At 43.2% G+C, this 25,026-nt stretch overlaps 1 protein-coding gene and 1 non-coding gene across 2 annotated transcripts; one reads left to right on the top strand and one right to left on the bottom strand.

Annotated features, from left to right (window-relative positions):
* Window positions 1-273: 273 nt before the first annotated feature.
* On the bottom strand, window positions 274-19,027 carry LOC118233840 (phosphatidylinositol-3-phosphatase SAC1-B). Its single transcript, XM_035429852.1, has 20 exons — window positions 18,940-19,027; window positions 14,108-14,205; window positions 13,375-13,449; window positions 12,416-12,543; window positions 10,412-10,561; window positions 9,695-9,754; window positions 9,463-9,496; window positions 8,610-8,711; window positions 8,285-8,370; window positions 7,950-8,036; window positions 7,242-7,310; window positions 7,052-7,131; window positions 6,782-6,880; window positions 6,036-6,174; window positions 5,639-5,708; window positions 5,462-5,534; window positions 5,225-5,318; window positions 5,047-5,139; window positions 4,321-4,378; window positions 274-4,001 (listed from the first exon to the last, which is right to left on the bottom strand). The coding sequence occupies exons 1-20, from the start codon at window positions 18,966-18,968 to the stop codon at window positions 3,865-3,867; spliced, it is 1,761 nt and encodes a 586-aa protein (XP_035285743.1). The 5' UTR covers window positions 18,969-19,027; the 3' UTR covers window positions 274-3,864.
* Window positions 19,028-19,212: 185 nt separating this feature from the next.
* Window positions 19,213-19,285, top strand: trnar-acg. Its single transcript has one exon. It is a non-coding gene; the product is annotated as a tRNA-Arg (tRNA).
* Window positions 19,286-25,026: the final 5,741 nt, after the last annotated feature.

The raw sequence follows: 25,026 nt of genomic DNA, 5'->3' as shown, positions 1-25,026 counted from the left end.
GCAACAATTCAGTCAGCTTTCACTTTGTTAATTTCTGTAGTCTGGCTAATCGGTTTTGGCATTTCAAGAATTTTATTCCACAGACTGATCTTCACCAAATCCCTGAGAAAAACAAATTGTGAGTAGGTCTCATAAGGGGTATTTTATCAGTATGTTACTGTATTTACAGTAGCTCAATGTAATGGTAAAAATGAATGGCAGGTGCTAAATTGTTCAAAACTGAACATGACAAGTAAATCATGCCACAATAAAAAAAATCACATTTTCCTTTGGTTATTTTCTCATCTGAGTCTTTATTCAATTTGAAATAAAAGAAACCATAAACAAATCACCTCAAAGAATGGAACAACAGAGAACTGGAAAGACAAAAGAATAAAATAAAATCAGTGATGTTGACACCTCCATGAGTGACAGAACCTTCAAATGCACCAGGAAAGAAAGTTTTATTACCATTATTAACTTAAATTCCATGATGGACCCACACTGCAACTGCTCTCATTTAAAATTAGGGAAGCACAAGAGAATGAATAGAGTACAGTAACATTCTTACACTTTACTCTGTCATAGTATATCTACAACAATGCAGTTTATCAATTTTCATTATCAATGTGAAACCTCTCGGTCATCTCATGGATAGAGTATGCAAGACGAGAATGTAGTTCAGACAGAACAATGTACATAAAAAATATCAGGATATCTTAAAGATATTATCTACTAGACCATTACTTCATCCTCTAATTAGTAATGTAATCACTCAAGCCCATCGTTCTGTAAAAGATCACCTGATCATGCGCCAAGTCAAGGCCCAAATGAGTACACAAAATGCTCCCAAACACAAATATCCAAGATCATCCCAAGGATCATATAAAACTTGTAATGTGGCGTAATGCAATGAAAAACCCCCAAAGAACGATGCCTGTAAAATAATGTTGTTTTTATACCCTGTTCAAATGGAAAGTGCTCTCCACTAACCTAAAACATTTATGGTAATGCCCAAGAATGAGAAAAATACTCATAGCAATGCAACAGTGAACATTAAATCAGCAGGGAAAGTGTAAAGTTGGATGTAAATGAAAACAAGCCAAGCCAATGGGCCCTCAAAGACAGGTTTATAGATTCATACAGTTCATACATCCAGCCAAGCACTTTTCCTGGGTTGAAAGTTTCCTAGATCCAACCCCATGCAAATTTCAAGTAGAAAGTCAATTGTCTAGAGGAAATGGACTCACTGAAAGAGTTCACTGAAAACATGCCAAGGGATATCTGATGCAAGCAGGATTTTGTATACAAAGGGGATATGAATGAACAAATATTCTTCAAGGGCCACAGTGGTGGGCAATTACAAAGCAATATAATCATCTGCCCAAAATGGGTTGTTTTCTTTAGCCACAAAAGAAAATTCATATTTAAGGCATTAATTGTACCTCATAACAGATTCAACAAGTCACAAACACTGAGGGTGGAAGATCGGACCAGAATGTAAAGAACAACACTGGAATGGATGCCCGTTCATATAGTGATCTTATCATGGCTTTTATTACAAATTTACTTGAAAGAAAACCCTTCCTCTTAAACAGTATGATTCATAATTATCAAATGAAAAAGGAAAACACTCATTTTTAAATCGCTAAATTTTGTTACGCGTTCATTTTGTAATAGAGGGGGGGAAAGAACGCATCGGTGAGAGAATTATTGCGCAAAATAAAACTGAGAAAAAATATTTTCCCATCATCTTTTCCCCCAGAATGCAGACTTACGTTGTTGAAGTCATACCTAACTAAATAATCAGAAAAAAAATCTTTTGAATGCAGCAAAGCTGTCAATAGTGATGCAACTCCACACTTAGTATTAATCGTATCCATGGCATCTAGATGTCACCAAATTACAAGCAAAGGTGGATCAACTGCCATCATTGTGCATGACTTGCTTTGACAACTATTCTGCATACAAATCTCAATGTAAAATATACAGTACATAATTACAAGGAAATGTATATGATACATAGATTACCTAAAATGTACACTTTACAAGTCATATTTATACATAGAGGTTGCACAGTAGACAAGCTTAAGTTGGTCAAGAATTCATCGTTTTGTTGCTTAGCAATCAAGCCTAAAATTCAGCTGCATCAAACCTTTATTAATAAAGCAATGTTTTCAATAGCAAATAAAGGTAAACTCCTTTTTTTAAACAAAGGATAGAAGTATGCCTCGTAAATGAAAAAGTACATTGTGTGCACTAAAGGGTTAAAATTAGCCGACGCACACAAGCAAGTGATACCATCTTTATACCGAAGACTGTAAAACATGGCAACTATAGTACAGCGTGATGGATGCACTCGACACAGCGTGTGTACAGTATCACGCTTTGGACCACTAAATCAACAGCAAGAGAGGAGACAGAACAAAGCATAGTAAAAATATTCTACATTCTCCGATTGGTCTGGATCCATTCTGAAAGCCAGTAGCAGAATGAGAAGCACTTACTGAATTCCTAAAAACCAGTCTCCCAACAAACCCCTCTCCCATTTCCCAGGAGCAGCAGGGGTCAGAGTGAGGCTGTAGTCAGTGGAATGAGAGAGAACGACGCAGGTAGAAAATGGACATACCACCTCCCTGCCACACGGGGCACCAGAGGCCTAGTGGAGGCCAAACGGCTGTGCAATGTCTCTATGAGCTGATTTAAAAAAAATAAAAACATTGGTCCTAATTCAACAAGAACACTATATTACCAGAAAGCTTGTGCCATTCGTGCGCGGAATGCACAGTGTTATTCCATCTGCATTTCTCTCACACATTCCCCCTTAAAAATGAAGGGCATGATTGGTTCTTCCAGGAGCCTCTAACAGTGATGTCACAATATGCGTATGGTGTGGAGCCACATTCACAGTGCAGAGGAATGACAGTTTATCATTTTCCTTAAAGAGACATACAGCTGAACAGGGGTATTTCTATTATGCACTTTCAGTGCGGACTGCTGTATAAAGAGGAAGAATAAAAAATGAAGTCAAAAGAAAGCCGTATTTAACTTGAAGTTTAAAAATTCATTCCGGGTTTGGATGAGAGTAATGCATGTGCCAGGCTGTTCTCATGGCTTAACCATGGTGAGACTATGAGACTATACTGGATTATAGACTCAATTACAGTTATATGCTTATGTTTTTGCATAACTTAAGAACTATTCCTATGAAATTACAGCAGTGCAAAAGCATTCTATGGAAATTATTACAATAGAAAGTAACTGGAACCCATCTGTATCCACTCCACTCAGCAGCCTACAGATTGGGACTGCTTCTCTATTAAAGAGCCTTCTACCTCCTAATGAGATGGTAAGAAATACAGGTTGAATATCTTTGGAGGATAAGAACCCCTTCCCCTACCAGTCATGAAAGACAAATAGTTCAACCCTTTTCAAGGTTTCTCTCAATAGTGAGATATGAGGCAGAGAAGCGAGGTGCTTCCTACAGGAGTGAAAGGGATTCTGGGATAGGATCTAGTGTGGACAGAGGGTTGGTAAAGACCCCACGAGCATGCTGAATTGGGCAAGAAACTGTGGGATTAGAAACAAACAACAGTGCAGGGATAGGGTGACTACAGGCACCAGGCCTGGTGCTGGTTGAGAGCAAGGACTTATGGGATAGAGACAAACAGTGTGCACACCCACCCACGCGTTTCCTGGAGGAGTAACAGCAGCTCTGAAACAGGAGTAAAAAAGAAAAAAAAAAGAAAAAAAAACTAGTGTGAGAACAGTGTGGAGAGCAGGTCAGTACAGACTCCAGGCCTGGTGCAGCTGGGAGGACGAGGAAGAGGAGGAGGTGACAGAGGAAGAGTCTGCAGGACCGAGCTGCTTTCCACACACACACATTCAGTCCATCTTCTCCTTCTGCACCAGCTTGGGCGCGTCCACAAACTCCTTCCCGTTGAAGAGGATGACGGCGGCCGTGGTGGCGCTGGCCGAGCCCCAGAAGAGCACGTAGGCCAGGGTCTCCGTCCACGTGTCACCTGGGGGAGAGGGCAGCACAACACCACTGAGCACAGCACCAACACCAACACCACTGAGCACGGCACCAACACCAACACCACTGAGCACGGCACCAACACCAACGGGCGCGGCACCAACACCAACACCACTGAGCGCGGCACCAACGGTGTCTGCGCACAGGCTTGAACAGCATCACAGCCTCAGGAATAGCATTTAAGTCTGGTCTCTATTCTAACCCTGGATACTGGGCTTCCTCAAGGAGGAAAGTGGCTTATACTTCCAGAGGCATTTCAGTGGACCTGAATCAAAATGAAAAAAATAAGAAAAGGTCAAACTCACCAGCCATGAGAAGGCAAATTATGCACATGGAGAATGCGACCACCATGATGATAGGGAGCTGTGGAATCAACAGAAAAACCAACTATTACTTCACCAATACAATCCAGGGAAACGGCCACATTCCAAACTATTACCTCAGTCAGCAATGGATAAAGTTTAGTTGCATTCAAACATGGGAGTACCCAGCGAAGAGGAGTGCTCCTGGCACGGTGACATGCCCTACAGTCAGGAATAAGCCTGGGCAATTCCCACTGCGGGCAGGAGTGAACAGAATTTGGACAGACCGGTTGATTTGGCACCTTCAGTACGCCTGTGCTAACTACGTCAACAGAGCAGTCCTCGGATACCGAAACTACACAGTTCAGCTAGCAGACTGCTAATAGGGAGGGTAAGAGCAGCAGCTGGCTGTGCCCCCTAGAGCAGGGGTCTCTAACTCCAGTCCCGGAGGGATTTGTGATACAAGGATGTGGTTTTTGTGATACGAGGGTGTGAATATTGTGTGCCCAAATTGATGTTGTAGCAACTTCACAAGCCTACGGTTATAAATAGCCATTCCATTTTAGAGAAAAAATAGGGGAAAAAAACTAAACATTCAAACATGCACAGTTCTTCCAATCTGGCCATCAAAAGTACAGTAAGAGACCACTCTGTTTTCAGACATGAGAGCCCCCAGTTAGTCCTGCTCCACTGTAATGCTCCCTGCAGTCGGTTGGAATCGGAACTAACCGTCAGGAACTTCCAGTCTTTCTGGACGTGGAGCGGTGTGTGTCCATCCGCCTCATCTACAGCGTAGTTCCCCAAGAACAGATCAATAGAGTCCTACAAACAAAACGAACAGAGTGAGACCAAACGCACACAGCAGGGCATCTCACACACAGACCCCAGGTGCAAGGTAAAGACTCACTTGTCTAAAGCCATCAGAGAAGTTATTTTTGTAGTATCTGATCATGGAGTTCCAGCCGTCCATCACCAGTCCCCACTGGGTCCTCTTCCCTGTCCTGTGGGAGGAGACGGAAGCCTCAGTGATGTCACGCTGTCAATCACCAGCATCACTACCCACCCACCTGCCCAGCTCCAAAGTGGCCTGCAGTGCATTCGCAGCCCTTGTGGTGTGGATGTGGTTACTGGGTGGATTTCTCACCGGGTGAAGTCGGTCTTGAGCGCCCCGGTTCCGGCGTACTGCTTGGCGCAGGCGTTGGCGTTGTCGGCCCACGCTGGCGAGACAGAGAGAGAGGTCGGAGGTTAGAGCAGCGGCGGGGGGGGTCTGGCAGGATCTGGCGGGGCAGGCCGCGAGACACTCCCGCAGGCGGGGCCTTACCGTTCTTGTAGATCTTCTCGAAGTCGGCCTGCTCCTCCACGCGCTGGCCCACGTGCAGCACGCCCAGTCTCTGTGAAAACAGGGCGGAGTCACCCGCTGCCGGGGCTGCGGCACCGCTGTCTGCGTATCAGCCTGAGCCGATGCCTCTATCGAGATTACCTTTCTGTACAATCACCAACATCAACTCCCGAGTCCCCCCTCCTCCACCCCCCATTCATCCTCATCCTGGAAATTAGCCCGCTGCGTAGCCTCTGCATAAACGGACTCGAAAAACATCTGCAGCGTGAACACAAGGGGAGACTGGCCAGCTAACATTCCTGTTCTTTCCCGAATGCCCAGACGAATATAAATGACGTGACCATCCGCTCCATGTGGAGTGTTGGATGTGCCCCCTGACCTGTAGCTGGGACTGCAGCGAGCGGCGGGCCAGCAGGCTCTGGATGACGTTGGTCCGGTCCAGGCAGTCCATGCAGTTGCTGCGGAATGTGCCTTCCTGCTGAATCAGCACCTTCCCATCCGCATCCACCATGAAGTAGCTGTGGGACAGACGGGCCATGTGACTTGAGAGGGAAGGCAGCAGACCAATGGAAGCCCTGCCTCCCTCCCTCCCTGCCCCCATCAGTAACACTGATCTCTGGTCAATGCTGAGCACACATGGCTCTGCTGTGTTCTGATTAAAGTTCAGAGGGAGGAGGGGACCTTTGGAATGTGACTAGAGACACAGGCAGAGAAAGGAACTAATAGATAGAATCCCCATGCTTACTCATCAGTGTAGAACAAAAAAAACCCTCACTGCCATCTGAATAGCATTTAATCACCTGATTTTAAACTGAAGTAAATGATACACATACAATACATTCAGTAACCTTCCGTACCAGACCTGGGTCAAATACGTATTTGTTTTGAATTCAAATACTTTTCTGTGCTCTATTGATCTTGTCTTGTGTAATTGAGCCTGCCAATATGGCTAGAAGGCGGGGTTTGAACTTTCTGAGACTATTTCATTGGTTCCAATACACTAGACAAGATCAGTAAAGCGTAGAAAAGCACTTGAATCCAAAACGAATATGTATTTGACCCACGTCTGTTCCCTACTCCTCTTCCTCCGTCCCAGCTGCCTATAGGAAGCCAGGGGATACCTACCCAAAGTCATCCTGCATTTCAGACGCGGCGTCCACCAAGATCTGGAGCCGGTCCCACCTCATCCGACTGCACTCCTGGTGGAAGTCAAACGCTATGTACCTGTGTGAAAACAGCGCCGTTAAGCAGGGAGTATGCAATGTGGGCGCACAGTATGGCGAATGCAAAAGTTGGGGTTCTTATCATAGCAACCCAACACCTTCAACAGGCAAAACCTGGTGAAGCCCAGAGGAGGCTGAACAAATCGACACTGAAGGAAGGTCTGGCACTTACTTTATCATGCCGTTGGCCAGATTGGACACCATCCTAGCAAAGGCCTGCTCGAGGGGTTTCTCCGACCCCTTCTGGTTGACCTGGAAACAGAGCGATGGAATCAGAAACACTCATTTGCCAACACAGGCACATCACTCTTGCATTCAGGGACTCTCTACAACTCAACATGCGTGGAAATCAGTAAGCTCACCAGGTTTAAAATCACTTGTTTCCCATAGGTGATGATCTGGGAGTCAAAATGTCTTTGGAAGCCATCCAACTGTTGAAGAAATAATATGATCATTATTCAGCAAAGCCCTGAATCCCACAGACCCATTTACTGTATTATGACTGTTTATATCAATTCATATTAATGGTGAGAGTGACGGCATGGTTCTGGTAACTGTACAAAACTACCATCTGCTGATATGACACAGCATGCTACAGAATGCTACTATTAATGGGTTGTAGATCTGAATCCATTATCAATACCTCATCATTCCATTATGAGAAAGCGCAAGTAAGTGTAGCGGAGTGTAGCACAGTGGGTAAGGAACTGGGCTTGTAACCGGAAGGTCGCAGGTTCGATTCCCGGGTAAGGACACTGCCGTTGTACCCTTGAGCAAGGTACTTAACCGAAATTGCTTCAGTATATATCCAGCTGTATTAATGGATACAATGTAAAAATGCTATGTAAAAGTTGTGTAAGTCGCTCTGGATAAGAGCGTCTGCTAAATGCCTGTAATGTAATGTAATATTATGAATGAAGCTTCGTACAATAGTGAGAATTTTAATTTAAGTCAAATAAACCATGCATAGGGGCAGGGTAATGCTGAAAAAATTCCAGAAGTGTCATGTAACTGGCGGCCATGTCATGTGATTTATCAGCCATATTAAATTAAAAGCTGCAAAGCCTCACATGATTGGTGTTTTTGCCGATCTGGGGTTTGGGCTTGTACTTCAGGTTGGGCCTCTGGGACCAGAAGAAAGGCATGGATCCTCGAGTCTAAAGAAGGGAGGGGGAGGGAGAGAGGAAGAGAGGGAAAAACTGCAATCAACTTGGACAAGATCTCATTCATTTCTGTCAGAGGAGCTACCTGCCATCAAGGTGAATGTGAACTCTTTCGCTAAAACATGCTTAAAAATATAACTTAATTTGTGTACAAAGTTTAGCTCTGCCGTGAGATCTACGAACACTGTAAAACGTGCAATGTGTTATTAGCGGTTTCAAAAGGCTTATGAATTTGGACTCACCTGCACAAATGAAGCCTTTCCCCCATTGTACTGGACAATTTGCTCAGTCTCCACAAAGTTAGCAGCATGTCCCTCCGAGTCAATGCCTAACAGGGAGCAACCAAGAGACACCTCTGTTCATCTGCCTATTCAATCACATGGTGGCCGTTTGGGAAAGTGAAATGAAGACCGTTCTAGAGAGTCCAGAAGCACTGCTCGATTATGATTCAAACCAATCACGTCACAACAGCATCACCACAAAACCATGCTTACAAACCCGGGATTCTACCCCGTGATGTTCTGGGCCTACGCTCACAGGGAGCCCGGTCAGTGAATGTGGCCTCACCTCTCACGTAGTATCGCACGCCTGCCCGGAAACAACTCCTTCTGGAGATGATCATCCAGTCAAAGATCTTCCCATTAATGCAGCAGGACTTCATAGCGATGACTACATGTAGAGGAGTCAAGGGCTTTACAGAAACTCTGTTCATTCATCTTAGTCACAAAACGCAAGAAAGGGTATCCCACCCACAGTATCCAAGAGTCTGGTAATCTCCTCTGAGCGATTCAATTAAATGTAATAGTAAGGCTTGCTGTTTAAATGGTCTGCAGGATATCTAATTAAATCCAACCTTAATCCTGGGCTTCTGAATGAACAAGTCTATGCCATGTCTTTTTGGATACAGGATTGAGTTAAATTCATTTAGACTAACTTAAGGTTCTTGCGCTTATATCCACTGTTCTATATAGGTAGCATTTGGAGTTATGTTATGTAGTGACCTCTGCTGCCACCTATAGTCTAAACCGGAGAAATGATCATCGGCAGCCAGACGGCTGACACGGACAAATCCTCCAGGTGATTTTCAACAGCCCATTCTCTCACCACAAATGTGCATATTTCAGAACCAAATACAATTTTGTCTGCTTCTATTTAACAGACATTTAGTAACTCCTGAACCAGAACAGCAGCCGAATTTCTACTGAAGAAACGCTAAACTCACAACATTAAAACTTATATAAAAAAGGGCTTACAATATAACTATACTATAAACAGACAAGACATTTTTCCACTATAAACAGTGTGTGTGTGCAAGTCCTTTCTATGCACACGCATACATATAAAAGGGCTTACAATACATTCCTTACTATAAACATAGCCACAAATATACACAAAGTCACAAAACATTTGCCAAGGATACATCCATGGATAACTGGGAAGGCAAACCTGTGTAGCTGTGGAGGAAGGGTAGGCCATGTTCAGCATAGAAAATGAGGAGTACAAGGCACTTACGGTAACGTTTATGTAGAGTACATGTGGAACAAAACATGCTTTTATGATTTAATACATGCTATGCAATTTCATCCTGTGTATACATTCCTTGTCTAATGGGTGTTAACATGGTGTGAAATACTGAACAGCTTAACCCTTACCTCTGGCTGTGCGATGAACTCCCTCAGGAGGTTCCCATTCCACACAAATCTCTGATCTGCCTACAGGAAGCAGAAACAACCAATCAGAACCAAGTAATGAATGCCCCCCCCACAGCAGAGCCCTGGAAGGGCCTTTAAATTTGCCTTGAAGCGGCCCTTACTATGACCTATTAACTATGATCGCACAAAATGAATTAATAAGTATGTGTGCGTGTGTGTGTGTGTGTGTGTGTGCGTGGGCGTGTGTGCGTGTGTGCGTGTGTGTGAGACAGATAGAATGAGTGTAAGGTCTTAGGCAGGCTCTGTGCGATCAGATTAGCCCTTGAGTGAGTAAATGCGCATCTCAGTGCTCAGGGAAGGATGGTCTGATTAGTGGCTGTGTGCGTGTAGGCATGTGTGTACGTGTGTGTGTGTGTGTGTTTGTCTGTTTTACTCAAAGCAGGCAGGACCGTTGGGGAATAGGACACTGCAGCTACACTAACAGTGGTTCATTATGGATGAGCTGGCCCCATACACTGCAACACTGATCACCCCAGCTCTGCAGTGCAGGGCCCCGTGCCAACCAGCCACCCTACAGCAGCCAGCGCCCTCTCCCTCTTTCTCTCTCCTTCTCTCCCTCCCTCTCTCACCTACTTCAGCAGACTCATCTTCCTCTCTCTCCCCTTCCCTCTCTCACCCGTTCCAGCACTCCTCACCCTCCCTCCCTTCCTCTCTCACCCGCTCCAGCAGACTCATCTCCTGGAAGTCGGGGCTGGTGTTGGACAAGCGCTGCAGAGTGTGGGTGAGGTCATAGTCAGTGGCAAAGTAGAATCCGTCTGTGGTCAAGACGTTGTTGATCATCGACAGAAAGGTCTTGTTGTCCTGCGTCTGAGGAGGAGAAGGGTTCAAGTTAGCGATGAGTAATGAGTTCAGCCATATCCTTTCTCTATGCATGAGCTCTCCAATCGTGACTCCAGCCCTGTCCCACCTTCAGTACCTACCAACAATTCAGAAAGGTGCAAACTAGCATGGAGCACCTCAGAGGTACAGTCAGCCTGCACTTCTTTTCAAGCTGCAGTCTGCCAGCAGGGGGCGCTGTGGTTACTGTGTAACTGGAGCTGCTTTTACAGGCAGCCTGCAGGTCCTGTTTGACCAGACGAGCAGCTACTGCGCGATGAGGAGGGGGACTCCTGCTGCCTCCTGAACCCCGAGTGCTCCCAATCCTGAACCCGCTCTCCCCGGGAGATGCCAATCAGGCACATTCCGCAATGGAAATAAATCCGCCCATAGGGTCCGTCAGTAAGCAAGATGGGATGCGCTTAAACCTAGTAGCTTCATTCACCGTCTGTTAGCGATAAAACCCACAAAGTCAATCTGCAGCCCCGTGGCTTCCCAAGCGTCGCTAAGCATCAGGGAGCCGCAGTGCAGTCACTGGAGCCTCTTCACCCCGGCGGGAAACGGAACGCTGCCTTCTTTTGCGCGAGAGCCGACGGACATAACACCCCCCCCCCCCCCCCGCTGCGTTACGCACCCCCGGCTCAGCGTGCGATGGGCTGTGTCGCTGCGCAGCGGCCCGAGCGCCATTACGCCGCTCCCCCACTGCGCCGCGCGCGACCGCGCCTCTCCCGCGGCCTGCTTAATCTCCCCAGCAAATCCCAGCTTCCCTGCACTCCCTATCGGTCTTTAGCTAATAGGATCTGGGCGCTAAGTGAGTTAGCGGCAGGAGTCTTTGCCTCACGCCATGTCACACCAGCCAAAACAACATGATCTTTTCCCGTTGGCTTCTGTTCAGAAGCTTCCAGTTCTAGTCATATCCCCATCCCTGACCCCGAGCTCTTCTTCAAGGAAGTTGTGCAAAACAGAAACAAATTCAATTCACTGTTATTGTATGGTCTGTTAAAAAAACAAATACCATTTCCTACCGCAGCCTCAGCTCTCACCTCCCCATGAAACCACAAGATACTTTCACTAGATGCATTGTTATTTTTAGACTATTTTTGTGGACAGACCTGTACGTCATATTTGGCAACTGAAAAACGCGTAAGCCTTAAGCCTCGAGGGTTCAAAGCTTATCTAAAAACAGCCATTACCACAGATGAGAAACCACACGAATGAACAGAGACGCTTGAGGAACACCGACGTGAAAGTAATTCTGAAACACGAGGCCACGCGTGCCATGGCTCCTGTGTGGATTCACATCAAATCCAGCACAACCCCAAAAGAAACCCCGGGAACGCGCGCTGTGAGCACACGGCAAAGGGCTCTCCTTCAGCAGGAGCCCGGGAGATCGGGCCCTGCTCAATAATGCACACCGGAGTGTTGACCTGAAACCAGAGATCATCCCGCCGAGATCATCCCGCCGAGATCGTCCCGCCGAGATCGTCCCGCCGTCTCCAGAGGATGATGGCGGGGAGCCCGTAATCCGCGCAGAGGGAAAAAAGGCCTCTTTTCAGTCAAAGCACAAGAAACCATGTGGCGATTGGCAGCTGCCACTGTGCACCTGAATCCACATACAAACTTGCACCAACAGCAAAGATTATTTGTGTATTTGTATTTATTAATTTACTCGTTAAATCCATCCATTCTGTATCCGAGCCGGAAAACACAACCGAGACTGAAACTGTTGCAAAGGGGACCTAAAATGAAAGGTTACAAGCTTTCTGCTGATGATTACAGTGCATGCTGGCTGTTTCCCCATTGGACAGAAAAGGCCCGCTGTGGTCTGAGGGACCGTACTGGTACCTGAGTGTCGGTCAGATGCAGCACGGTCTTTTTGTAGGAGATGACGTCAAAGTCGACCGCCTTCCACACAGCGTGACCGAACAGGTCCCCGACCTTCCTCTTCTTGGTGATGACAATGAGGTACATCCCTGTGCGTTGGGGAGGGGGAAATCACATCACAACTATCATTTATCATTCAAATACCATTGCAAAACTGCCTACATTTTCCAGATCAGTCAGTCCACAAGGCTTTTGGACTAAACACCAGGTACACACACACACACACACACACACACACACATACACAAACTATATAACTGAGTTCTACAGTACCTATTCACAGAACTATCATTGTACCTCCAGTTCCAGCTCCACTAATAAAATTGTTCCATGTGTGATGGTGGAAAGTATTTGTGGCTTCCTAATACTGTCACTGTAGCTGCGATTCCTCAATTGACAATGTCCTCCATTTATGATTTACAGACGTGACTGTGTCTCCGTTATTTCCATTAACATGCAACAATGACTCTCTGTTTTCTCAGAGGAAACCCCAGATCACTGAACACATTTGTTTTCCTTCAACCCCAGAGAGCCAGTGGACCACACAAGCACCACACGTGCTGTGGTTCTGTCACTGCTTTGCCCATATTTAAATAAACACCAACCAGTAGGCATGTGCATGCAACTCCATTCATGGATGACATATATTAAAGGGTTTTCATTATCCAGACCTGTAACAATGCACATATTATCCTTCATCATTTTTAAGTGGAACTCTTAAGTAAAGTGGATTTTCATTTGGTTGCATTGGCTTTCTATCTTCCACAAATGAAACCACGTAAGGACACATATCCTCAGCTTTAATACATGGTCTGTGTGGTCTTAGACCTTCTGCAGTTCTGCGCCATTTCATTAGCTAAACCAGAGCGCGCACACAGTTGCGAGCCTAGTGAAAGAGGGCGGAGCTGGGAAACACGTACCTGCCACCAGCCGAATAGTTCCCATGATCCCACAAATGGGCCGGGTGACCGCTGATGGAGGGATGTCCTTTCTCCCTGAAAACACAGACACCACCTTCAGCACATACATGTCTACTTGTAGCTCAGTTTATAGCACCAAAAACCAATGGGACATGCTCTTGTAACTAGTGCCATTCGTGCCACTGAGCTACAAACAGTAATATGCTATTGGCTTTGTTACTTCCATCAGTTTTTCTTATCCCTGTCTTGAGCCTGCATTGGTGCCCATTGTCTGTTATAAACCACATGGGTTGAGGTGAGGCTTGGATGACTCATAATACTTACATGGGGACAGTTCATCCACAACACTACAACGGACTGCTGTGATGGACAACGGTCTCCATCACAGCAAACTAACCATTAGTAATTAGATGGTGTCATAAAGATTTATTTATCTGACCAACTCAGATAAAAACATTAAAACATTAGCTGAGTAACTATTCTGAGACTGAGACAAACACACACAGGCACACACACAGTGTTTTTAAAACCTCTTGACATAAAAACTGAGACACATGAAAAAATAATAGCATTGTAATCCCTTTGTACCTGGTAAGAAAACGGCAAAAGCAGAAACATTAATATTAGGACTAACTCTGCAACTGTGATTAAATCTAAAGGGCTACACAAACAGTTCCTTCCTTGTTCAGCCACAGTACCCACAATGCACTGCGAGCGACACTCCGCCTCTTACCTGTGAGTGTCATCTCTGTGGACACCCTGTCAATGGCCAGGACGTCATTGGTGCCGTCATCGCAGGCCTCGACGTAGAACTTCTCAGGGGTGGTGTGCCTGTGGAGCACAGGAAGAGCACGCTAAACTGCAGGAAGCTGCATTATGCTGAAGTAATGGCCGGACCGTTGCAGTTAATGTGTGACTCTTAAAATGTAATTCCTCAGCATTTCCCAGCACGAGCCTTAACTTTAACATATGATGAATCAGCACGTGGTCTGCTACTGTGCTCTTTCGAAAGTGAACAGACAATGGGAGGCTTACACAGTGCACAGCACTACATGATATTTCTATATAGAAATAAAAAAGGGGCAAGACAGGTGCAGTGTGTAGGGTGGCCAACTCTCCAGCCATATGTGAATTCCTGCCAAGACACCTTCTGACCCATCATCCTCTCTCTGTCCGTTACCCTCTCGGCTTTCTCTCCGTCAATAAAGCAAAAAAATACAGCAGGGCAGCCTGTCCACTCTCCTTTCAAGAAATAAAAAAGCAGCTCAAGGACAGTAATCATTGCACTTTCTCCAGCCAGCAGTACATGCATTATACCAATGTGGAATGCTGGCCTGACTCCCTAGGACTTATATATATATGTCTATGGCATACTGCTGATCATACAAATGTGTGTCAGCATTCCCTTTCCTAACAAACATTGATTTGGGGAGGAATGCTTGAAGTGCGACTGTGCAACAATCTGCCATGTGCTGCCATTCTCTCAGTCTCCTCTAACGGGAACAGAGCAGTCTGCGATGAGACAGACATTAGCCTCAGTCTCTGGGCACTCACAATGAAGCCCTGGCTGCATTAACTCTGCACTGCAGGTGGAGCAGTGAGGATCATTTTCAATGAAGTTTGGAGCAGGGAGCAGGGGAACATTTCCTCACCTGCACAGAGGTTCAGCGTTCATGCAGAGACCATAAAATGACTGGTCTATGACCGTAGAGCATTAGCACAGCCATAAAGCCCTTGAGGTGAAAGGCTGGCCATGCCACTGTTAGCAGTTAACATGAGTGCAGCAGTTTGACACTACCAGTCCTACTGGGCAATACCCTCTAATCCTCTGTGGCTCCCAGCACTGGGGAGCATATTCAGCTCTTGCATGCCATCAACACAAATGCCTGGTATTCACTGGGTTTAAAAAAAACAGCCAATACATTCTCATTCCATTGCAGCGTAGAAGTTTCCCACTCTGTGCTATCCACCCAGCTTGTGCAACTTCTGTCATATAGCCTAACTTGACTGCTCCTACACTCTTAGGGGGGCGATCCTTTTTCGCCTTTTCGGGCCAAGACAGACTTCATCCGAGGTAATTCTTCTGCAGTTTTCAGGAAGGAATTCTAATCAAAATCACAGCGAACAACATATTTTGTAACATTGCAGTAAGGTTGCATCCATGTCCTAACAGTGCTACTCCAGCTGGGCTGTAGTTTTCAGAGCTTAATACTTGGGTATACAGTCACATCAGAGGTCATTCCCACAGGATGAAGTAAAGAGAATAACGATGGGAACAGGCAAATAAGGACTTATTTTCCCACCAGCCTAGACAGCGCACTGTAAGACTAGAACATTCCAAAAGACTCCTTTACTTCAACTATAAAACCTGAAGCACTTCTCCAGACATCACATCAATAACTATCTGAGTGGAAAGTGAGCACCTCATTTTAAACTAAGGCTACATCTGAATAAATTCTATGAAATAATAATTTAAAATTTATTTTAATATTAGTTAAAAATGAGTATTAACCAGCTAATTCAAGAGAGAATTTTCTGTTCACTCCAGGGCTTTCAGTATGAATGAGGATTTTACAACAACCAGCACCAGTTTGAAGAAACCCCACTATTAATCGCAAAAGTGTCATGATAAAGCTTGTGGGAAAACGAGAGAACATTGGTCAGGCTTTTGGTTGGCGGGGAAAACTGAGGGAGTTGAAAGGGCTCAAAAGTGATGCAAAGTTGGCTACCCTTCTTCACCACATGTAGCACCACATGAAAAATAGCCACAGACCATTATTACCCCTCCCTTCAGCACTTGGTGGTCCCGTTCTGTGAGCTTGTGTAGCCTACCGCTTTGCAGCTGAGCTGTTGTTGCTCCTAGGAGTTTCCACTTCACAATAACAGCACTTACAGTTGGCCGTGGGAAGAAATCTGACAAACTGACATGGAAAGGTGGCACCTAATGACAGGGCCATGTTGAAAAACAATGAGCAGCTCAGTATGACCCATTCTACTGCCAATGTTTGTCTATGGAGACTGCATGGCTGTATGTTTGATTTTATGCACCTGTTATGGGTGTGGCTGAAGTAGCTGAACCAACTAATCAGAAGGGCTGTCCACACACATTTGGTCATGTAGTGTAGATAATAAGCTAGCTGGCTTAGTAGTGGGTCTTGAATTTTCCCAACCCATTCTGTAACATTAGCCCATCTGTACCTGTGTCAAGCTAGCAAAAGCTAGCCTAGCTGCTGTGCTGTGCAATTGCAATGCAATAAGACATTGACAACTTGCTATATAGATATATTATTTATTACTTGTCTGACGTAAGGCTCTACGCTTGACTTTTTAGATGCTATTATACTACAGTCAGCTTCCCGTCACAGTACGGTCAGCTCTGTGCCAACACCATGCACAAACACACACAGGTTGCGAGAGAACCTGGCAACCACTCGCAGAGACAGAGTTTTCATCAAAAGAAACAAGTGAGGCAGTGTCATTTTTTGGGTTGGGATTTTAGTTTTCCCTTGTGAACACTAAATGGGGTTTCAAATTATCTACAGCATCTCCTTTAATCAGTTTGATTTCTTTGTTAATTTACCATCAATTTGAACTTTATGTCATTTAAGAAATATCAACCGTTTGTTTTCTTGTTACAGCCATTGATTGTGTTTACCCAAGCTGATGCAGACAACTGAACTGCAATTTTTAATTATAAACCTTAACCTGCGCCATTTCAGAAAATGTGTATACATCCACAGTTTACTTCATCATTAGCTGTTCAGATTACAGCTCATATAAACCTAATTCACTAAAAGAACAGCTGGAGTGAAAGCCAGTGCAAATGGGGGTGAGAGGGGCTCCCATCACCTCAGCGAAAGCACAATCTAATCTGAAACAGAAATCATTTACAGTGTACAATACCGATACACCCCAGAGCAAAGCTAACTTATTTATCAGAGGCTAATGCTGCTGGTTCTGCCTACATAAGTATTGTCTTTTTATGAAAAAGACTTTCAAACAGACATTACATCCACTGAAATTCAAACCAGTCAAAGTTGTATACCTCCCTTTCAACAGCTAACCTTGTCACATTGCTTAAAAGTTCATTTCAAGCATCAAATAGCCGTGAGGGTCAACTGGCATACAGCATAGCCAGGCCCAGGAGAGTGAAGCCCGTGGCTAATGCCATTCTTGGTGCAGTATTACTTACAGTACCACGGGACCTTTAGCTCTTTTACATTTTACAACAAACCCACTGTTTGGAGGCCTTTACCCCCGATTTCACAATACATACTTTTCTGAGACGCTCAGATTCACAGGACGTGGGTCAAACTACAAATGCTGAGAACAGGGCCAACACAGGAAACACTCTCTCACAAGGCTTGGCTGAAAAACGCGTCGCAGAATTTAACTACGTAAGTTCAGAGGAGAGCACGGGTTTGTCTGTGGTCGGTCTTGTTTTGCGAGCTATACTGGATATTTAGGCATAGGACAGGCCAAGACCTGGCTAACTGTGTGAGAAGTGGAAATATGCCTCCTAGCTCAACGCGCTCTCACTCCCTGACTGAGTAACAGCTAGCACATAATAAGCAAACAATACATCTGATTTCAGCTGACTTGGGAATAGGAATTCCCACGGAATAGGGCTTTGGTGCAAGACACCTATCCAAACAATTTATGCAACAACTATTAATTGATAATGAATTACAATTATTACGGTCATTCCTGAATAGCATGTCATTCTGTAGCCTCATATAAACATGAAATGACATTCGCTCATTGGTGCCAAGGTGATACCGTGCATAACTCCGTGGTATGATTATATGTGGACCATAAATTATACAGTTGCCTAGATCTAGATGAAAGACATGTACTGTAGGCTACCAAACGAAGTTGGGTAGCGCCGTACATATGCCCAAACGAAAAAGAATGCAGCAAAACGACATCTGAGATCACATCCAAGCGAGCGAAATAAAACGACTTGTACTGTTTGTATCTATGTATCTATACCGCATCCCGACGAAACTTCGTAGCCATTTAAAAATTGGACTCTCGAAACCATTCTTATAACGTGCATTAGACTACACGGAGCTAGGTGGCTACACAGTGGCTTACAGAATTTTACTACTAGTAAGGTAGCCAGTGTTAGCTACAGGAAACCACCTCATGATTAGCAACATTTCAAAATGACGACATAGCAGCCAGTTGCTTCAATAAAAACAGACCAGATTGTGCAGTTTTATGAATACGAATGGACACGTTAGATACTTTCGCGAGCAAGCTAGTCATAATTAATTCCCTTAGCGAGTAATATAGCTCACTGTAGCCAATGAGCATCACTTCCTAGTATCTAAGTTAGCCTGTAATAACTACCTGGTGCTAGCATTTGGCAGTAAAGTAACAGAACCGATGGCAATGACAGTTGCAAACAGCGCCGACGAATGCTAACGTCGCCTTGCTATTAGCCAGATCGTCAAACAATCTAATGAACTCATTGGTTGTAATTAACAAAGTTGCTATACATTCTGTATTAGCTGTAAAAGGACGTTATCCTAATTATAAAAGGTGAAATATCATACTCACAAATTGAAGCTCTGGTAGGCGGTCGCCATCTTTACTTCAGTGTCTCCCTGACCTCAGTGACGTGTCAGTAATAAAGCGAGAGACACGGAAGATTCACACTAACTCCGTTGTCCGGCGTTTATTGGCATTTGCACATATTGCGTAAATTGGAATGCACGATTGTAATAATATATTTTGAACCACATAATTACAATTGTAAAATACGCATAAATAAACGTACACAGTTTTGTACAGTAACACAAGATGTACGTCTATCATTATACATTTCTGTCTGGGCCAGTGGCGCAATGGATAACGCGTCTGACTACGGATCAGAAGATTCTAGGTTCGACTCCTGGCTGGCTCGGTTTCTTTTGACTTCCCTCTGCAACACATTTCCCAAGAACGCTTCACAAATCAAGTGTTTCTACATACTGGCATCTAGGAGGGGAATGTTTGAAGTATAGAGGTATTTTTGTAGCAAAAATCCAAAATCTCTACAATGGATTCACGAATCGGCATGTGGTTTCACAAACTCTACAATGGATTCACAAATCTGTAGAATGGATTCACAAATCTGTGAATGGTTTCACAAATCTGTAGAATGGATTCACAAATATGTAAATGGTTTCACAAATCTGTACGTTATTGTGAGAATACACAGTTGCAAACTTGTACAACTACAAGAAAGACAACACGAAGCTGAAGTTTGATCGCGATTCGCAGTTTCCGATTCGAAATTGACGGTCGATCTTAAATCGTTGAGTAACGCTCTCACTTTCTTCCTTGCACGTTTGCACAGTGTATAATTTTTTATTTCTAATTTAGGCTACGTTCACTTCGCATGTATTTTAAAGGCTGTAATTAGGAAATATCACATAACCAAGTTACAATTTTTTCTCCCCAAATTCTTTTTGTCTCAACATTGTATCACGAGTGTATGAGAGAACAGGAACTAGCCTAATAGCCTGAATGATGTGGATGAAATATTACTGCACAGTTTTGCAAATAAAACTCCAAACGGTCTATTTAAACCAAAACAGTAATATAAGCCTATTGAAAAAGGGGCCTATTGGATTGCAATTTCTTCCTGAAATTTAAAGATCTCAAACTTTTGACACTTGATTATGACTGGAGAGGTCCTGAAGTGACCTGATTTGAGTGAAATATTATTCTGGCGTTTTCAAACAATCCCACTCCAAATTGTTTATGTAATACACAGGCTTATTTAATTAGATTGTAATTTATCTCCTAAATTAAAGGGTATCAAACCTTTGACACTTTAATATGACGGAAGGGGTCCTGATCTATGTCCTACCCCATTTCTTAGAAATTTTATTGTAATGTTTTCAAACAATCCCACTTCAAATCTCTGTAACCCAATATAGGCCCGTTGAAAAAAGATCCCAAACCATATTGACTGTCTTAGCTCACACAAATTAAACAAGGTCTATTCCAAAGCAATTCTACCCAATGATTCCTAAATTATTTAATGTGACATAGCCCTGTGTTTTTTAATCTTACCGTTTATCTTTGTCATTCAAACTTTATGTGTTACTGTACATCAAAGTGTCAAATGGTAATCATTTATAGTGGAAATAATCTGCAGTTCAGCTGTGTTACACTTTCAGTTTTTAATGACCACACCATATGTTTGAACAATTGTGTGCATCTAGTGCTTTGGATGCATGAAAAGCACATCATGAATTCAATGCATTATTATTATTATTATTATTATTATTATTATTATTATTATTATTATTAAGAAGAAGAAGAAGAAGAATAGGCGGCACTGTGTTACAGTGGGTGGCACTGTTGCCTCACAGCTTGAATCTCAGCCTGCCTCTTTCTGTGTGGAGTTCGTGTGTTCTGGCAAGCCGAGATTTAGCTAGATTTTGATGAATGATTTATGATATAGACAGTGCCTTGTGTGTGTAGCGATCTGTAAATTAGGCAAGTTCTAAATGAAAAACAAGGTTCGGTGGGATTGGGGAAGACTTTTTTTTATTTTCAGTTTGGTTAATAATTACTTTCTGTACTGGTAGTCTATGCTGTACGTATCAGCTAGGACGTGTTCTTCCAGGGATATTTCACATGTATCCTGCCGAGGGCGCCATTGCATTTTTATTGGAAAGGCGCGGCAGTTTGGCTCAAGAAAGTAGCTAGCTGAGCAGGAGGAACTGTGCTTTCCTTCTTTTTTTAGTAGGTCAGTAAGTACCCATTTCTTAACTTCAAAACCTTACTGTTATTGCATTGTAAGCTGCCGAAGAACCGTACTGTATTCTTTGAAAAAGTTAATGCGAATTTGTGTTTTAAGTTAGCTTCCTGATGGTAGCGTTCGAAATGGCGTTTGTGGCAGTAAAACGGAAAAATGCTTACAGAGACCACGTTTTTACGCTTCAATTGAGATACGTAGTAATGATGAATTACTAGTGCATTTTATGTCCTAAAGAGACAGGTCATGCGGTTTGAGTACATTGAGAAATGGTGGATGTGGCAAAGTGTAAGTTAACTTAAAGATGTAGGCTATGTGTAATGGCGAATGCTTCATGAAAATCATGATCAAAATGGCAGGTGTCGTTAAAAGTACCGTCAGCTACAGACTGGAAGTTTTAGTTCATGGGTTTAATGATTGAATTTTGATTTTTTAAAAATTAATGTGCAGTGTGAACCAAATTTCTGCTCAAAGAAGCAGCCAGTGGAACGCAAGTGAACACAAGAAACTGTGTTTTCCTTTTTTATGAGCAGCAGCCGTATTCAGCTTTCAGATTCCTTTACTTTTGGCAGTACAGGTAGGCCTACAATTGGAGACTCTAAATTGCCCATAGGTATGAGTGTGTGAGTGAATGGTGAGTGTGCCCTGCGACCTGTCCTGGCAGCCTGTCCCAGGTATATTCCTTCCGCTCGCCCAATGCATGCTTGGACCTTCCAGTACCCACCGTGACCCTGCAAAATAAGCAGGTATTGATAATGGATGGATGGATTCAGTATGTGTCTTTGCAATAGAAAGACACTCTTTAATGTTGTCCTTTGCTCGTTATTTTAGCTAGACTGCCTTTAGGCACCATACCATACCATTCAGAAGTTATCGGTTGAGCATGGGCATCATCAAAATGTAAAAAATACATACATATCCCGAGTCATACAATGACATTATGTGGGGGTTGCATGTAAAATTAATGCATTCAGGAGTGCAATTTGCTGTCGTTGTTCCGCAATAAATTCATCATGCCTTGCTTGTTGAGCTGGGTTGGTTTTTAAGCGATGCTCCGACAGTCGTTCCTTAATGACAAAACTACGAACTGTTATCCTATTGCAAGGTTGTAATTCTTCTACCAATGCACCAGGGGGGCCCTCCCCACATTCTCTACCAACTGTAGCAAGAACTGAGGAAAGGCAACCACAGGTCAGGGAGAGGTGTAATGATCTGACAGACAAACAAGTTAGTTCAAGATTCAGTAAATTTACTGATACTTTTATTGAACTCAAAAATGAAGAAAGAAAAAACAAAAGCCTATCTCTGTTTTGGAGACCAACTGTACTCAGAGTTTTCCCCTCTATACCGGGGCTGCTAAGCAGCTTGCCCAGGTGCAAACCAAAAACACAAAGCAGTGCCGTAATCCAAGGTCATTCCAAAGTACAAAATCCAGTCCAGGTTCTCAGTAGTTCCAGGGTCTACAGTCAAATCCAGTTCTCAAACAAAGCATACACTGATCCATCCACAATTCATTTCCAATAAAGGGCACCACGGGCACCACCACATGAAACTATAGAACACAATTTCATATGTCTGGTAAATAATAAGAAAAGTCAACAAATCCAAGTATTTTTGTGGCTATTCTCCCCCAGTTTGTCACAGTAACAGTGTAGCTGTGGGAAGCAGCCTAAATGAGCTGCTCTTCTCTCAAAAGAGTAAAATGAACCATAGAATACAACCTCATATTATGGGCAAATAATAACAAAATTCTATTTTTCCAAGTAATTTTTCCAAGTAATGCTATTTATTATTATTTTTGTCCATATGTTCAAAGACTCTAGAGCATGGCTTAGTGAATGCAATATGGTGGCACAGTGGAAAGGCTGCCCATGAAAGGGGCTGGATATGCATCACTGTCATTCATTGAAGGCTACTACACTGAACCTCAGGATAGTTTTCAAGAAATGATGCATCAGACACCTTACAGACAAAGGTATGTCAAAGGTTTTCGTATGTTTTCCCTTAAAGCTGTTTAATATTTCTCTTCTTAATTAGGTTGTTGAACACATATTTAAGTTAATATTTTTTCTCCTGAAACTTATTAACACAATGCAAGTTTGCCTCATTATAATTTCCTGTGTGTTTGAATTCTTCATTATCTACCAAGTGGTTAGTTTTAGGGGCTGTGTCCACAATTTCACTAGTGAGGAACCTATTGATTCAGCTCACTCTAGCCATTGTTAAGACTGGTCGTGCATTGACAAAAATCCTCATCTAATCAATAAATCTTGCATTATTTTAGAGGATGATTCAAATAAGCACAGCTTTAGAATGCTATTTATCCTGTGTTGTAGTGCTTACATGCTGTCTGACACAAATGTGGTATGAACAAGACATGGTCATTTCTTTTGGGAAACAAAACTTAAGGCAGATGTGAATCTGCAATTTTTGCTATTGAAAACCAATCAGTTCATTTTCCTACCAAGAAAATATCAATAATTGTTTGGTATGGCTAATCTGCTCCCAGGAATCTGAATAATTTGGCCCACCAGGGTCTGTATCACTATACACATCAGAAAGTTGCTAAATATACACATAATTAGTTTAAAGATCTGTATGAGGCTGCTACCTTCACACTCACTGTGAAAAAACTGTTTATAATCAATAAAAACAATATGCTCTCTTAATTTTTTCATACTTAGTTACCTGGATTAGCAACTGTTAAAAAAACCTGGCACATCAAAATCATTCACAGAAAACTCACCTGCACATTTTAATCATACATTATGTTACAGTTTTGTAACAAAATGCTGTTCAGCTCATGCATGGGAAGGTTACCTGTGCCAGAAAGAGAGAGAACCCTCCAGTGCTGATGCCTTAGGAATGCGGACATCATGGGGCATGTGGTGACAGGAAGGTTGACTGAAACAGTCATATGAAGACAATACTAATATTCTCACACCCCGGTGAAACCCCCCATTACAGTGCAGTCTTGGAAAAAGACTTGTGTGCTTGTCCATCACGCTGACAGGAATCCACAACAGCATGAAATATAACAGAAAGGAGTATTCATTTATCCATAAATTATTGAAACCATTCTTTGGTGCTTAATTTTCCCCAGAGAAAATAATGTTTTTTAAAAAATAGGTATAGTTTTTGGCAGATCATTGCAAATGGGGGGATTAAATGACAGTATGCAAATGTATTCATCACATTTTCTTGACATTTTGGTTCACTTAGAAAACCAAACTACCATTTACCATTATGAAGCACATCTTAAATTCTTATGATGAAATTAAGACAACAGACCTGTTGAGATGCATGCAATTTAAGATGTTTTCTATTTTTTGCTGCCTACACAATAAGACCGAATTTCAGGAATGCTTTTTTTTCGTCTGAATAAAGTCAATCAGTAGACTAAGATCTAATTTATTTTTAACTGGCTTGTAGAGCCTGCATGACCACATAACGACTAGGCCTACAGCTTTTTTCCCCTCTCTGCCTGGCTATTGAGTTCCACACTGCCGGGTAAACAAAGAAGGGTTAGCAAAATTGGATTTGAAGAGTACGGAGTTTTGTTACATAGATTTTTAGTAATCACATCATGTCTGCGCGCGTAATTGTCTAACAAGAACTTCAGTACTTCACAATATGAGACGACAAGGCCGGGATAGTCATAGACAAATATGCGTAGCCTAATAGCTTGCAGGGTTTGGTACGGCGAACATCACACGTGTTGGAACACAGGCTTAAACTGGAGTTGCTATGCCAAATAATTTTAACTATAAATGTAAATGAATACTTCATCATTGATTATTAGCTTGTTATAATTTACTAACTTTACCCTGGTTCAGAGTCAGAGTACCGTAGCGTCGATCTGTTATCTTATATGTAAATTTTGAAACGTAGGC

The sequence above is a fragment of the Anguilla anguilla genome, chromosome 8 (genome assembly GCF_013347855.1).
Source record: "Anguilla anguilla isolate fAngAng1 chromosome 8, fAngAng1.pri, whole genome shotgun sequence".
Lineage (NCBI taxonomy): Eukaryota > Metazoa > Chordata > Actinopteri > Anguilliformes > Anguillidae > Anguilla > Anguilla anguilla.
Note: the sequence above shows the minus strand (reverse complement) of the source record. Positions and strands in the feature narration are given on the sequence as shown.